Source organism: Alligator mississippiensis, chromosome 2 (genome assembly GCF_030867095.1).
Source record: "Alligator mississippiensis isolate rAllMis1 chromosome 2, rAllMis1, whole genome shotgun sequence".
NCBI lineage: Eukaryota > Metazoa > Chordata > Crocodylia > Alligatoridae > Alligator > Alligator mississippiensis.
In genome coordinates, this window is record NC_081825.1 from 216,340,091 (window position 1) to 216,354,984 (window position 14,894).

General features: G+C 42.5%; 1 protein-coding gene across 8 annotated transcripts in view; it reads right to left on the reverse strand.

Annotated features, from left to right (window-relative positions):
- SHANK2 (SH3 and multiple ankyrin repeat domains 2) overlaps window positions 1–14,894 on the reverse strand; it is a 703,363-nt gene that overhangs the window by 343,189 nt on the left and 345,280 nt on the right. For all 8 annotated transcript variants that reach the window (XM_059722745.1, XM_059722744.1, XM_059722747.1 and 5 more), the window contains one exon: window positions 7,685–7,798. In XM_059722745.1, coding sequence (XP_059578728.1) covers window positions 7,685–7,798 — 114 coding nt within the window. The remainder of the gene's footprint in view (window positions 1–7,684; window positions 7,799–14,894) is intronic.

Here is a 14,894-nt window from a genome sequence, read left to right on the forward strand (position 1 = left end):
CAAAAACATGCTGAATTCTAGAGGCTCATTTAGGATACCATCTAGGTGTTTATTTTTCTAATGAACTAGTAGAAAAGCTTTGCAGAGCCCATAGTTTGAGTATTCACAGCTTATGCAAGTTCATTAAACTTCCTCTGCTGATGTCCCTTTAACAGTTCCAGCAGACAGAATTTAATTTGTAATCCTTTCACCATAGTTATTAATTTATTTTTTTCTGAATTGCTTTTGCATTTTTACTTCAGGGGAATTCTAACATTGTCTTCATATTTCCTTCTCAGGAAAGGAAATGAGAGATTGACCACATATGGAAATTAAGTCATTAACAGCTTCCCTGTTTCAGTAATCATACAGCCTGGTTCTGAAGCATCACTGTATTTACTAACATCAAAATATTACACTGAGATTCACTGTACCATCACTTGTTCATTCATATACCTGGAGGGTTGGATTGAATACATAAAACCTACCTGTGAGCATAGAACATAATAGGACATTGTAGACAATTTTGTCTTTTATATTTATCAAATAATTTTTTATCCACAAGTTAAAGAAAAAAAATTTAATTAGCTACTGCCGACAACTTCAGCAGTGTTGCACCATATATTTTTTAAAAAAATCAAGTATCCTGCATGAAAGAAGACAGGATACCATATGAAATCTAAAGATGGGGATATGAAGAGATTGGCAACTTACAGAACAAAAGATGGGGAAAGACTTTCACATATATTAGGCCAGCAGTGCTCAACCTCCAGCCCATGAAGCCATGACATCTGGCCCACAAGGATCTCTGTGGGTCAGAAAATTTGGCAGCAGGGAGTTGGCCCAGCCAGATCCAGCATTGCCTGGGCCATTGCCTGTGCAAGAGGATCAGGGCTGGGCCTGTCCCCTGTATGTCTAGTTTGGGCTGGGCTGCTACCACTCCACTTCACTCTAGCCCCCTACCCCACCCCCAGTTTCCGTCTGGATTGGGAACAGGACCAAGCGGCTTATAAACACCCATGTGTTTGGAGAGGGGCAACAGTGCACCACCCTCCCCTCCATCTGGATCAGAGCTGCTCCATCTTCCCACCCCATACAGCTGGATTGGGAATGCTCTGCCTCACTCCCACCCCCAACCAGGGTGGAGAGATCAGGGTTGGAATATGCAAGCCCCTGCAGCCAGATCCAGCCCATGGAAGGACATGACACCGCCCACTGGTACAAGAGGCAAAAAAGTTGACCACTGCTGTACTAGGCAATGAGATAAAATCAAAAGAGAGGTCTACCCCTGTTAACAGAATCCCATTAATAGAACCTTGATTTCTGCTGTGTACTTCTGATTCCACTATTACACATATATTTCTCCTATTTCTTTCTTTCTACTGACCTCCCATTTGATTCTTAACTCATTGCCTTGTATGCATTAAAGTCTTTCCAAACCCTTCTCACTGAAGTCCTTCTTAATGGCCTAGTTGTTTGTTAATCTTCAAAATAACTGAATTTAGCATTGCACATATGCATAGAGACAGACTTGTGCATGTTTAAATGCTTTGCAGCACTGAGGTCCCCCCAAAAAACCCTTTATACTACAGATTTGAGCATACACTGCCAAATTATTAGAAGACCTAAGCAATCACAACACCAGTTGAAGTCCATAGGATCTGCAGGCACTTAATGAGGATTCCAGATCTAATCAGGTCCACCAACTACTATCCCATGGTCTTCATCCATGTGGGAATGAATGATGCGGCCCTGAGTAGTCCAGGTTGGGTCATGAGTGACTACATGGCTCTGGGAGCCAGGCTTAGAGGTTCGGGGGCACAAGTGATCTGCTCATCTATTCTCCTGGTCAGCGGTCATGGCCAGCACCACAGTAACTGCATTGGCAAGGTCAACTCAAGGCTTCAGAGTTGGTGCCATTGTGCAGGGTTTCGCTTCTTAGACCATGATCTGTACTTCCAGGACAGGGCCTTACTGGGATGTGATGGTGTACATCTTCAAAAGGTAAGAGTCTGTTCTCTTACAGGTTGGTGAACCTCCTATGTAGAGCTTTAAACTATGTTCATCGGGGGACAGGGATATTGAAGACAGGATGAAACCAGGAAAGGCAAGCCATGAACCATGTTCTGTAATAGACCAGGTAAATACTAAGGGGCCCACTAGACATCAGGATAGGGGAGTAATAAGAGCACCTATCGGGGGGCTTAGGTGGCTCTACACTAATGCTAGAAGTATAGGGAATAAGCAGGAGGAACTTGCACTCCTGCTTGCAGACAAAGATTTTGACCTAGTTGGGCTAACAGAAACCCGATGGGACTCTACCCATGATTGGGCAGTGGGCATTGAGGGCTACAGGCTAGGCAAGATAGATTGGGGAAAAAAGCAGGGGAGTGTTGCTCTATATGTTAAGGAACGTTATACATTTTCTGTAATAAAGATGGGGACAGAAGAAAGGCAGATCAAAGCTGTCCTATGGGTCAGATTACAAGGGGGTACCAAAGAACTTGGTAGTGAGGGGTCTACTACCCCCACATCAGGAGGAAGAGTTAGATCTAGAATTCTCAAGACAGCTCAAAAGCAGTATGCTCAAAGGAACTGGTTGTCATGGGTGACCTAAATGACCCGGACATCTGCTAGGAGAAGCAGTCAGCCAGGTCTGCCCGTTCACGTAGGTTCCTAACCTGCATACAGTACCTGCACCTAACAGAGGAGGTATGCAGTCCCACTAGGGGAAACGTCTTACTTGACTTGGTGCTGGCCACAGGGGAGGACTTCGTGTGGGATCTGCAGGTACAAGGTAGCCTAGGAGATAGTGACCACCTGTTGATAGGCTTCACTATCCAGTAAAAGGTGGGAAAGATAACTAGTAAGGCAGAAGTGCTAGACTTCTGGAAGGAGATTAGTTAGAGTGGGACTGAGGGGTAATAGCATTGGTGAGTTGGGAGTCCAGGAAGGGTGGGAGTTCCTCAAGGGACTGATCCTCCAGGCACAGAGGGGCACCATCTCAGTACATATAAAGGGAAGCAAAAGAGCCAAGAAACCCTCTTGGCTGAGCAGGGAAATCCAGGAAAGCATAGAGGGGAAAAGAGAGGCTTACAGGCTGTGGAAGCAGGGGGCAGCCACCAGGGAGGAGTATACTTGCTTGGCTCGCACTTACAGGGAAGCAGTAAGGAAGGCCAAAGCAGAAATGGAACTCAGGCTGGCAACAAAGATTAAAGGTAACAAAAAGTCCTTCTTTAAGTATCTAGGGAGCAAGAAGAAGGCACAGGGTAACATAGGGCCACTACAGGATGGACTAGGGCAACTCCTAACAGATAGGATGGACAAAGCTGAGTTCTTCAATGATTTCTTTGCATCTGTGTTCCTGGACACGGATACAAACACATCTCCCATTGACACTTTAGTCTGGTGTGAGAGAGATACCAATCCACTAGTGGTCAGTGCTGACCTAGTGAAGGGGCACTTGGAGGGGTTGGATGTATTCAAGTTGGCAGGCTCCGATGATCTTCACCCAAGGGTACTAAAGGAATTGGCCAGTGTCATAGCAAAACCACTTGCGCAACTGTTTGAGTGCTTCTGGCACTTAGGACAGGTCCCAGAGGACTGGAAAAGGGCTAATGTGGTCCCTATTTTCAAGAAGGGGAGGAAGGAGGACCTGGGTAATTATAGGCCGGTTAGCCTCACCTCTATTCGTGGCAAGACCTTAGAAAAAATCATTAAGGATCACATTTGTGGGGGGCCAGTGGGTAACACAATGCTAAGAGGGAAACCAGCATGTGTTTATAGCAGGCAGTTCCTGCCTGACTAACCTGGTTTCTTTTTATGACCAGGTTACAAAGTGCTTAGATGCAAGAGTAGATGTTATTTACTTGGATTTTAAAAGGCTTTTGACACAGTGTCGCACCCAATTCTTATAAATAAACTAAGTAGCGGTGACGTGGATTTTTTTCACAGCTAGATGGGTGGAAAACTGGCTTATGGGGCACACCCAGAGAGTGGTGGCAGATCGGTCGGTCTCTACCTGGAGAGATGTGGGTGGTGGTGTCCCTCAAGGCTCTGTCCTTGAACATGTGCTGTTCAATATCTTCATCAGCAATTTGGATGAGGGTGTAGAAAGCACTCTGTTCAAATCTGCAGACAACACCAAACTATGGGGCATAGTAGACACACTAGAGGGTAGGGAGTGAATTCAGGTGGATTTGAACAGACTAAGCAAGTGGGCAGATCAGAATAGGATGCAATTTAACAAAGAGAAGTGTAAAGTGCTACACCTGAGGAGAAAGAATCACCAATACACCTATAAACTGGGAAGTACCATTCTGAGTACCACAGCAGCAGAAAAGGATCTTGGAGTCTAAGTTGAAGCAAAAATGAACGTGAGTCGCCAATGCGATGAGGTAATAAGTAAGGCTAACCACACTCTTTCTTGCATTAGTAGGTGCATCCCAAGCAGGTCTAGGGAGGTGATACTTCCCCTCTATGCGGCATTGGTGAGGCCGCAGCTGGAGTACTATGTCCAGTTTTGAGTGCCACACTTCAAGAGGGATGCGGATAACCTGGAAAGGGTTCAGAGGAGGGATACTCATATGGTTGAGGGCCTGCAGGTAAGATCCTATGAAGACAGACTGAGGGACCTAAATCTCTTTAGCATCTGCAAGAGAAGGCTGAGAGGTGACCTTGTGGCTGTCTACAAGCCCATCAGGTGGGGTCATCAGAGAATAGGGGACACTGTTTATCACGGAGCCCCTCGGGTTTACTAGAAGTAACAGCCATAAACTGAAGGCAAGCAGATTTAGATGGTACATCAGGAAAAAATTCTTTACGTTGAGGGTTGCCACAACATGGAATGGACTTCCACAGGAGGTGATGCTTTCCCCTACCTCTGAGATGTTTAAAAGGAGATTAGACAAATACCTGCCTGGGGTTACTTAACCCCAGAGCTCTTTCCTGCCCAGAGCAGGGGGTCAGACTTGATGATCTAATAGGTCCCTTCTGACCCTAGAAATCTATGTAATTTATTAAATCTATTAACATCATTGAAAATCATCATGCACTTAATTTTTGAGGAGCTTTCTCGGTAACATTTAATTACAGCTTACATTCTTTATATCTATACAAGAATCCCTACTGTGCATGAAGATTGCTACAGATATGTGCCAATGAGATTTGCATCCCATCCTTATCTATCTAAAAACATTATCTATCTCTAGTTTGAACAACAAAAAATCCTTTGTATTCAAAACCTGCTGTAGGTGCCACTCGTTACTTTCTAATTAGAACATAAAGCTCCATGACTAAAAACTAATCAAACTGAGACAATATAATACTAATCTGAATTAATCCAGCCTAAAGGTTATCTGTTTTAATGAGTTGTATTTGGAACCTTTCAGCAGGGAGAAGTTTCTGAAATGTGCTAAGAAGAGAGCAGTCGGCATATTCTGGAATGCCAAAAGCCTGTCTGCTAAGAACTTTTCAGATTCATCTGGAAGCATGAGCCACGTTGACTTTCTACAGGGTCCTGATAGCGCCTATGTCCTGGTTGCTAGTTTTTATTAAAGATACTAGTCAGATGCAGACATAGAAAGTGGCCCACTGAGTGACATCTGTTCATTATATTGGTGTGAGGAAAAAATCTTTTTGAAGACTAATTAAGAGATTTAACACTTTGTTCTTCAGCTGCACTGTCATTTTGATCTTGCAGATAATCTTTATCATTAAATCTGATTTTTGGATGTGGGTGTAATGTAGAGATGGAAATGTTATTCACAGTAAATCATTACTCAAAAATTAACACCAGTACTGTATTCATAATACTTTTATTGCACTAGATCAATCTGAAGTCTTTCAGCCCAGTGGTTCTTCTGTAAGATCTTGAAAGCATCTTATGTATGGGTTATGTTCTTCTTTTCTTTCAAAAATATGAGTTCTTATTCATCTTTCTCAACATTTTTGAAAAGTAAAGATGCCCTAAAGATCCAACCAGTTACCCTTTCTGTTCAGGGAATTGGGAAACTTTTGTCTGGACATTAACTCTTATTCCTGAATCACCTCCCCATCTCCCTGCACCATACTCTATATAACAACACAAACAAATCCCATAAAAGCCTCCAGTTCCACAGTACTCCTGAATTCTTTGTTAGTCTTGCCCAGCATGTTCTCTTCAACTCTATCCTCTTATGAAGGATAGTCAGAGTGAAAGGCAGATTATGCACAGATAACCTATTCTCATTTTAGTAATATTGATATATTAGAATGACAAAGGTATAATTGTAATGTCTTTATATCTTCATCAAGTTCTTAACACATTAATAGCTCATTTAGACCATTGTGTCATATCCTGTCCATACTTAGGACATCAATGCTCATAGTGTGAGCATTGTTATGGTTCATAACGACTTTTATTTAGAAGATATGTTCACTCTTTCTTTAAAATAGGCAAAGTAACTATGGTTCATTAGGCGATTCTTAAAGTACAATGCCAAAGCCTGTTTATTTTTTATTCTTTTAGCTGCAGCAGTGGTGGAATATCTGATAGCATAAAGACTAGTTAAATAAAATCACTTTAGTTTTACTTAATCACAACAGAACCAGTGCATACTAATAAAAAGTTCAGTTCCTCTGCCCTGGCTAACTGCAGCAGAAAAAAATCTTTATTTATTAACAAATCCAACTTATCAAGTAACCAATTGAACATGTAAAGATACATCCATTGCCCTAATACATGCATAAAGGCAGATATGTATCTTCCATCAATGGTGCTCCCTTAACCCAAACCAAGGTAGACAGGAGTCTGGTGTTCTTTTCTTCCTGAAAAACACTTTTAAACACTTCATAGGATGCTGGATATTTCTAAGGTGCTTTCAAAAGAGAAGCACCATGTTTTTGAAGGATATAGAAGCTTTAGTAACAAAAGCATTACAATTCTGGCCCAGTCATGGGCCACAGAGGTCTGCCCACATAAAGCTCATTGTACTAGGCTTAATTGTTTTCATTTTTCTGCCAAACATCAGAAAATAGAAAAATACAGGTTTTAATTGTCAGAAACATTAACCACCATCCAAAACCTGAACATCCCTAATTTTTAAGATTACTGTAATTAAAAATGTCATTTGCCCCTTATTTTCCAATTTAAAAAAATCTCATTCTAGTCAGATCCTAAACTGTAGCCAGACTGGGCTTTTCAGTTCTATCATTGACCCCTTACAGACAACGGTGTAGGAAGAAGATCTTTTGATGCTCAATTATAGCTGCATCAAATACAATTCACTGAAGGGTGAACGCAGTATACAGAATAGTTTCATTATTACAAAGGGCAATTTAACACATTTTGTGACTGTCCTAATGTGGGAGATCAACGGTCAAATTTTCTTTAAGTGTTTAATCAACCAGTTAATTACTTTTTGTATACTGTTAGAAAAAAGCTACAACATAGTGCCTTACAAAATACCTAGAATATCCTCCCTATCTGCTCTAGCAGTAATTTACAGTACTTTATGAAAAAGATTGTTTGAACAATGTCCAATACAGTTTGATCAATAAATACATCTTTATCCTTTCTTAATCCAGAACTTCAGTCTTATTTAATTCTCTTATTTCCAACATTGCACAATAAGGCTATACAAATCCATTTGAACCTTGATTGCCTCAGTGCTTAGCCAGATACATTTTATTTGTCACTCTGCAAATTATTGTCAAATCTGCTTACCTGGTTTGCTTTCATTTGGTTTACACTGAACTTCCTCAACACAATCTGCAGGAAACCATCCAACGTGTCCTCGGGTGCTGCCTTCCCAGAATCCACCTTCACCAATGCTTAACACTAAATGCAAAACAAAAAGACAAATGTTGAATTAGATTTTAAATACCGGATTACTTAGACAGTGAAATGTGTTGTTTGCCACTTAGATGAAAACGAACACAGCACAATATACTAAACTGGGCTTTTCAAGCATTAATCTTGAGGATGGAGAAGAGATCCCATTACGAGTTCCACATTTCATGTGCCCCACCAAAATCTGTTATGCTTCTGTGTTTTTGCAAAAATAGATGTTATGAATGATTAATCTGTCTCAATAATGGGGAAGAATAAATAGGCTATTCTGACAGTGGGAGCGAAAGAGTTAATCAGTTATAAGATCTGGCGCTTGCTAAAACTAAGCTTCAATGTTTATTTATTTTTCTAATTACTTATAGATTGTATATACTTCCTAAGGAAAACACAACACTTGATTTAATGGTTAACTCCAGAGACTTGGAATCTAGGTCAAGTAATATGAATTTCATGGTTAGAACATACATCATAAACACTTGTATATCCCAAAGCTAGAATACTCAGTGGGAATGAATTCTAAAACATTCTGCTGATTTTCACAGGGCAAGTAAATAGCAGAAAGGAGTGAATGACCTTTTAAGAGAAGAGAAAGGTTTACTTTGCATTGGTGTAAATCTTGAAACTGATCTTACGATTTAGCAAGGAGAGAGAACTGCAGAATAACAGTGTGAATATATTATTATTGCCAGACAATTAGGGATGAATAAAAATAATCAAAACAAACCTGAAATAATTTTTGCAAGTACCATATAAAGAAATCTTTTAGCAACTTAGACAACTCACTGTACATATGGTACTTCTATAATCCATAGGGTAGAAAGATAAGACAAGTTGTCTTACCTTGTACACATTTTAAGCAAAAAAACACCCCAAATCACACATTTAAGACAGACAGCTCATTTGATCACATACCCATACTTAGGGGAAACAATGGGTCTTCAAAAGGACAGGTTCTAATTCTGATTATAGTTTAATTTTGCAGCACTGCAACTCTATTAATTTCAATGAAATTCAATTTGCACTTCATTTATATTGGTGAGAGACAAAACTCAGACCTATAAATGGCAGAAATTACAAAAGGGAAACTTCCTGTTAATAATTCTACATTGCAAACTGTTTTCCTACATTTAAAACAGTAATGCAACAATAAGTTTACATGTCTAGTAAAAGAAAAATATTTCATAGGAAAAGGTTCTTAATCTCACTGAATGGTTGAATAAAGGGCTGTCAGTGTCCTGCCACTACACGGGTTATTAAAATACACTTGAGAGATTCAGGGAAGAGGGCCACATGTCCCACTACTAACAAAGTTATAAAACTCCACAGTTGGTACCAATCTGACTGTGGGGTAAAATCCCTTTATGATCCCAAATGTAGAGACTGGTCTGACCCTGAGTAGAAGAGACCCTGAGTGGACCCTCTAATCAGGAATCTCTGGGTTTTAGTCCCAGCAGGAGCTTTAGCATATCCCAGCCAACATCCAACGATTCAGAGGACAGTAAAAAAAAAACCCCGAACGCCCCTTGACACATCTGGCAACAGAAGGGGGAAAAATGTGTTCTTATTTCCAAGTGGCAACCAACAAAGCCCAAAAGCATAGGGAAAAACAAACACTTTCCACTCTGCTTTAAATTAAAGTTTGGTGAGCTTTAGTTCAAAGCTCCCTGTCACCGTTTTCCAGCATGGGGACACTGATACACGTGACACTGGAGTCTACTGGAGTGCGGTAATTACCATGCTCCAGCATGCTCAATAAATTTGGTGGTGTGACAAGTGATGGCAATTACAGCTCCAGGAATTGTGACAGTAAACACTGACTTTGGTGACCCCACCACATTTCCATCCCTGAAGGGCAGATGACATGGCCAAGGTGGCAGATGACATGGCAGATGACATAGGCCAAGTCCAGCCTCTGAGCCATACCTGTCATACCTCTGATTTAGAGTTAGAACTGAATTTCAGTGCATGCTTTTCCTTGTACTTTTCAATTTTATTTGATATGTTGTGGGGATAAACATAACACATACCATGTCTATATTTAAAAGGAAGAAAATATTAAGAAATTAGACTTACATTTACATGTTACTAACCAAAGAAACTCAATATAAATTCAGTTAAACTGAGTAATTTATGCTGTTGTCATAAATAGTTACTGCATGGTATATGTATCAGGAACACAGGTCTTAAGACTATTTTCTTAGCCATATAAATTATATTTGCAATTCAAAAAAAGAGAAATATTAAATATTATGTGACCAGCTCAACAGTCAAAAGGCAGAAATTTGTCTTACTGGTTTTTTTTATCCTTTAAAACCTGGGGGCAAATTCTGCTCCTAATTACCTTGATGTAAATCCAAAATAGCATCAGTGAATGCCTATCCCCATATCTGTATCAGTGTAACACACAGAATTTAGTTCATGATTTGTATTTTCCTACATATCTTTAACCTTCCTGTAAAAACTGTATACATGCCTCTAGGTGTCTAAGAAGAAATGGACAACTTTCTTTATAAAGACGGACAGAGGATATTGTATTTATTGCATGATTTGCAACAAGTTACTGTTACTATGGATCAATTTAATTTAAAAAGCTGGAATCTACTTCTTGATTCCATTTAGATAAAAGATATAATTAAATGTGTGACAGTGAAGGACTCATGTTGCAAATAATTATTTTTGGTATGGATAATACTAAGCATGTAAATCTCAATCTTGATTTCATTTTACAGACTGACCAGAGAAAGGAGAACACAGACTGGCAAGCAATTGAAAGAGACTGCCTCCTTCCCCCAACATAGTATTTTATTAATGTAAGTCAGGGCTAGTGCTTTGATGCTCTAAACTATATAGCTCTTTCTGTCTCTGAATAGCATTTTAATTTTAGTTTGTTAGAAGAACAGCATTTGAATTTTAGTTTGTTAGAAGGCAGCTGAGTATTTCACATCCACAGAAACATTTGACATGTTCAAGGTAGTAACGGCTGTAAATGGATCTATTGCAATAGAGCACCTGCCTAAAGGTAGAGAGAAGACATGTTTTTTGTTCAGTACATATGTGAATTCAAGATGAAGAGTGAATATTACTCATCAAAATAGATTTCTGAGTTCTACTTTGGATCATCATTAAATGAATAATTAAGTGTTACCAATTTCTAATGATGGAAATGTGGCAGGGCTATCTTAAGGAGACCTGCTTGAAAATATAGTATTTGTGGAAAGAAGCTGGATTAGTAAGCTTGGTGTACTTGGAGACACCACCAGCCTTTATAAGTCTGAGTATCTGGGGTCAAGACTGGTTAAGAATAACAAAGTAAAAACAGATCACCTGGTTACTTTGGCTAGCTGCCACAGAAATCCCACACTACTGGGTGTGATGGACTCTGTTCAAGAGACTTTTGGTATTTAAACAGTTAGAGTGGCAGGCATACAAGTGGCAAATGATACAAATCTTTTTAAAAATTCATGGAAGTCAGAAAAGCCTCTTCACTCTTATTTTTCACTACAGTGAATTCCTTCTGAACTGCTCAGAAAAAACAATTGTAAGGTTTAATCCTTTTCTGGTACAAACCGTACCACTTTGTTCATGCAAGGAACGTTGGACTAAAATTATTTCCTGAATAAAACACTGTCAAGATGGATAATAATGAATTCCATGGCCTCTAAAAGGACACAAACCTTGGTAGGCACTGGGCAGCTCTCTGTGTGACAGATTAGAGGCTGATGCCTATCATCCCAACTCCTTAAGCAGGTGTGGATGGATGGAAGTAGGAGGCTACTTATCTTTGGTATTCCCCTGAAATAAGTGAGAAGATCTCCTCTGCACTCCAATGTATGCCCAGGCACTTTGTGGTTTGGGAGCAAGATGCCTGGAATAGCTGCTTGAGTTAGGAGTTGGTGTGAATGGTGTGTGAATACCTGGGCTGGTAATGGAAGGTACTGGGGCCAAGTTATAGGGGTGGATGGGCTGCTGGGGTGGACTAAAGATGGATGTCTGGGTGAGAGCTGGAAGGAAGTTAAGGTGATTATAAGTTAAGGAAAATAAGACCTAAGTGCTGCCCTGGGGCAGCTGCATGATGAGTACCTGGTGTGTCTTCTCATTCCTCCACCTCTCCGAGGATACAGCCCTGATTTTTCCATCAGTCTTAGAATCATAGAAAATTAGGGCTGGAAGGGACTTCAGGCAGTCATCTAGTCCAACCCCCTGCTGAAAGCAGGACCATCCCCAACTAGATCATCCCAGCCAAGGCTTTGTCTACCTGGGTCTTAACCCCCAAGAATGGGGATTTACTACCCTCCTAGTGAGAAAGTTTTTCCTAAAATCTAACCTAAACTTCCCTTGCTGCAACTTGAGACTGTTGCTCCTTGTTCTGTCATCTGCCACTACTGAGAACAGTCTAGCTCCATCCTCTTTGTAACCACCCTTCAGGTAGTTGAAGGCAGCTATTAAACTCCCTCTTAGTCTTCTCTTCTCAAGACTAAATAAGTCCATTTCTCTCAACCTCTCCTCATAAGTAGGGACCTACTGAAATCTGCGGAAAAAAAAGAAAACTTACTGAAAATAAAGTGCTGGCTCCCTCTGGGGAGACAGTAGTCCTCGTGGTGCTGCAGCTTGGCCATGCTGCCTGCTGAGGGGAAAGGGGAGAAGGGGGACTGCCCACACAAAGCTCTGTATCTGGGTCTAATAATAAACTTGCATCTCTGAGTACTGGGCATACAGGGAAACCTATAATTGGGGGATGATGATATACATTTGACAGTGTCTGGGGGACAGTAAACACAATTCCAGTGTTGCCAAATCTCATAACACAGAGTCTCAATCTTAATCTCTGCTCAAACCAACAGCTGTAACCTGCTTTGGGGGAGTGGACCCACTAATTCAATTCCTTTTCAATTCCCTGGTCTCCTAGGTAAGAGCAGCCAATCAAAGCTGCTGCAACAGATAAGTTGCAGATAAGTTGCTCCCCAACTTTGACCCTCACTAAAGGGAGAGTAGTTTTAGACAAAGGAAAAAAGGAGCCCAGAACCTTGGGGCTGCCCTGCTCCATCCTTACCACTCACATGCCTCTGAACAAAGGGTCAGCCTATTCCAGTGGTTCTAAACCTTTTGAGATTTGGGCCACCCGCTGCTGGACTTGAGGCACTCCCTCATAACTTTTATGAACCGAGTGACGCCCAATTTAAAAAACTAATTTATGGAGTATAGCAGAGGTGATGAACTCATTCAGCCCTGCAGGCCAGACGAGTGACATGGGGCCAGTCTGCAGACTGGACTGGACCCATAGATCCCTTCCCATTTCTTCACTGCCTGCCTCCCCCAGCATATGTGATCCAGTGGCCACTCCAGCCAATCTGGGACCCATTCTGCATGTAGCATGGATCCCAGAGCAGGTGGAATGGGCACCCCATATAGCTCAGCCCAGCAGGAGTGGCAGCTGCACTGCAAGTGGTGGACACCCTGGCCAGACTGCGCTGCACTGCAGCAGGTCTGGGATAGTGCTGCATGTGGCACCTGCTCCAAGCAGCCCAGAACCTGAGCTGCACACAGTAATTGTGAGTGCTGCATATAGCACAGGTGCCACAATGGCTGTAGTGGGAGCAGTGTGCATCCCAGACAAGGTGCTATGTGTGCTGTAGTCCAGCACGGACAACCACTACATGCAGTGTGACTGCTGCTCCAGCTGGACCACATGCAGTGTCCATTTAGGCCACTCCAGGATCTGTGGTACACATACTGAGGGACCCAGACCAGCTGGAGTAGCTACTGGATCAGGTAGGTTGTGGGAGGTAGAAAAGAAAGAGGAGGGGCCTATAGGACTAATACAGCCCATAAACCAGGTCTGCATTGAACCCCGTGTGGGCCTGATTATACCCAGGGGCAGCACCAGAGGCTAGATGGTGGGACTTTGCATGCCATATGTTTGAAACCTCTGGATTACAGTGCTTGCTTCCTTGCAGAGGGGCCTGGCAGTGGGAATGGTAGGGACAAGCCTGAGTTTGCACATATTTGCTTAGTTTAGCTGCTTATCTCCTCACACCTCACTCATCTCCTTGCACCTTGAAGCACACTTCAAATGAACTGTTAGCACCCCAGGGTGCCCTGGCAGCCTGGTTGAGAATCACTGATCTATTCTGTGCCCCTATCCCCCAGTCTGCACCCTCCACTCTCTGTTGACAAACCATAAATGAGCAAAGCTGCAGTGAGGGTCAAAGGGTATGTTAGCGTGTCTGTGCAGGGTACTGCCTGATCCCCTGGTTCTCGCCTGCCACGACTTCGATCTTATCAAAGAAATAGGGAGGAAAGAGATGTTGCAATGATTAGTACCCGCAGAAGGACCACGCTTGGTCTATTTTACAATCTAGGTGCTTTATTATTCTTTCTTTTACAGGGAACCAGGTAGGAGGTAGCAGCTCGTCAGAGTGGTTCCTGGGATCACCCCCGTGTTCCAAAGAGGATCCCTGGCACCTCAATTGGGACGGTAAGTGAGGAGGAGCGTCTTGCCTGCTTGTAGCTGCGTCGAACAATCAGTCCCCACAGGGTCCCCTCCAAGTCCTCTGCCCTGCATAGGGTGTTGCCAGGCTTCCCCGTCTTATCTAGCTCCTTGCCCGCTCCCCATGATCAAACAAAGTAAAAGAGAGAAGAAGGGTTTACTTTGTTTCTCTCACGTCTGGGCTCTCTGCCGCTAATTACCTCATTAGCGGCTGGTTATAGGCGCTGCCCAGTCTCTTTTGCCATGCGGTGCCAGTGTGCAGGTTCAGGAGTTCGTCTGCGGCCAGGTCCCGAGATTTTGGCCCCCAGCGTACCTCTCCCCTCAGGTCTGGATGCTGTGCTGGGACTCTTCAGGGGTCTAGGCTGGTGACCCCTCACCCCCTTTGGCTTTTGGGTTGCCTCTCTGCTTCCCGGTGCTGAAACCGCGGCTTCTTCCCACTCCGCGGCTCCGCTCTTCCCTGCGCTCACCGCCGTTCCCGCGGATTTCTGGTAGGTGGTGCATGGGCCTGACGGTCCTGAGCTCCAGGATCCCTCAGCTCCTGCCGATCCTGCGTTGTGGATCCCTCCTTTTGGATCCTTATCTCGCAGCTCCTCTCTT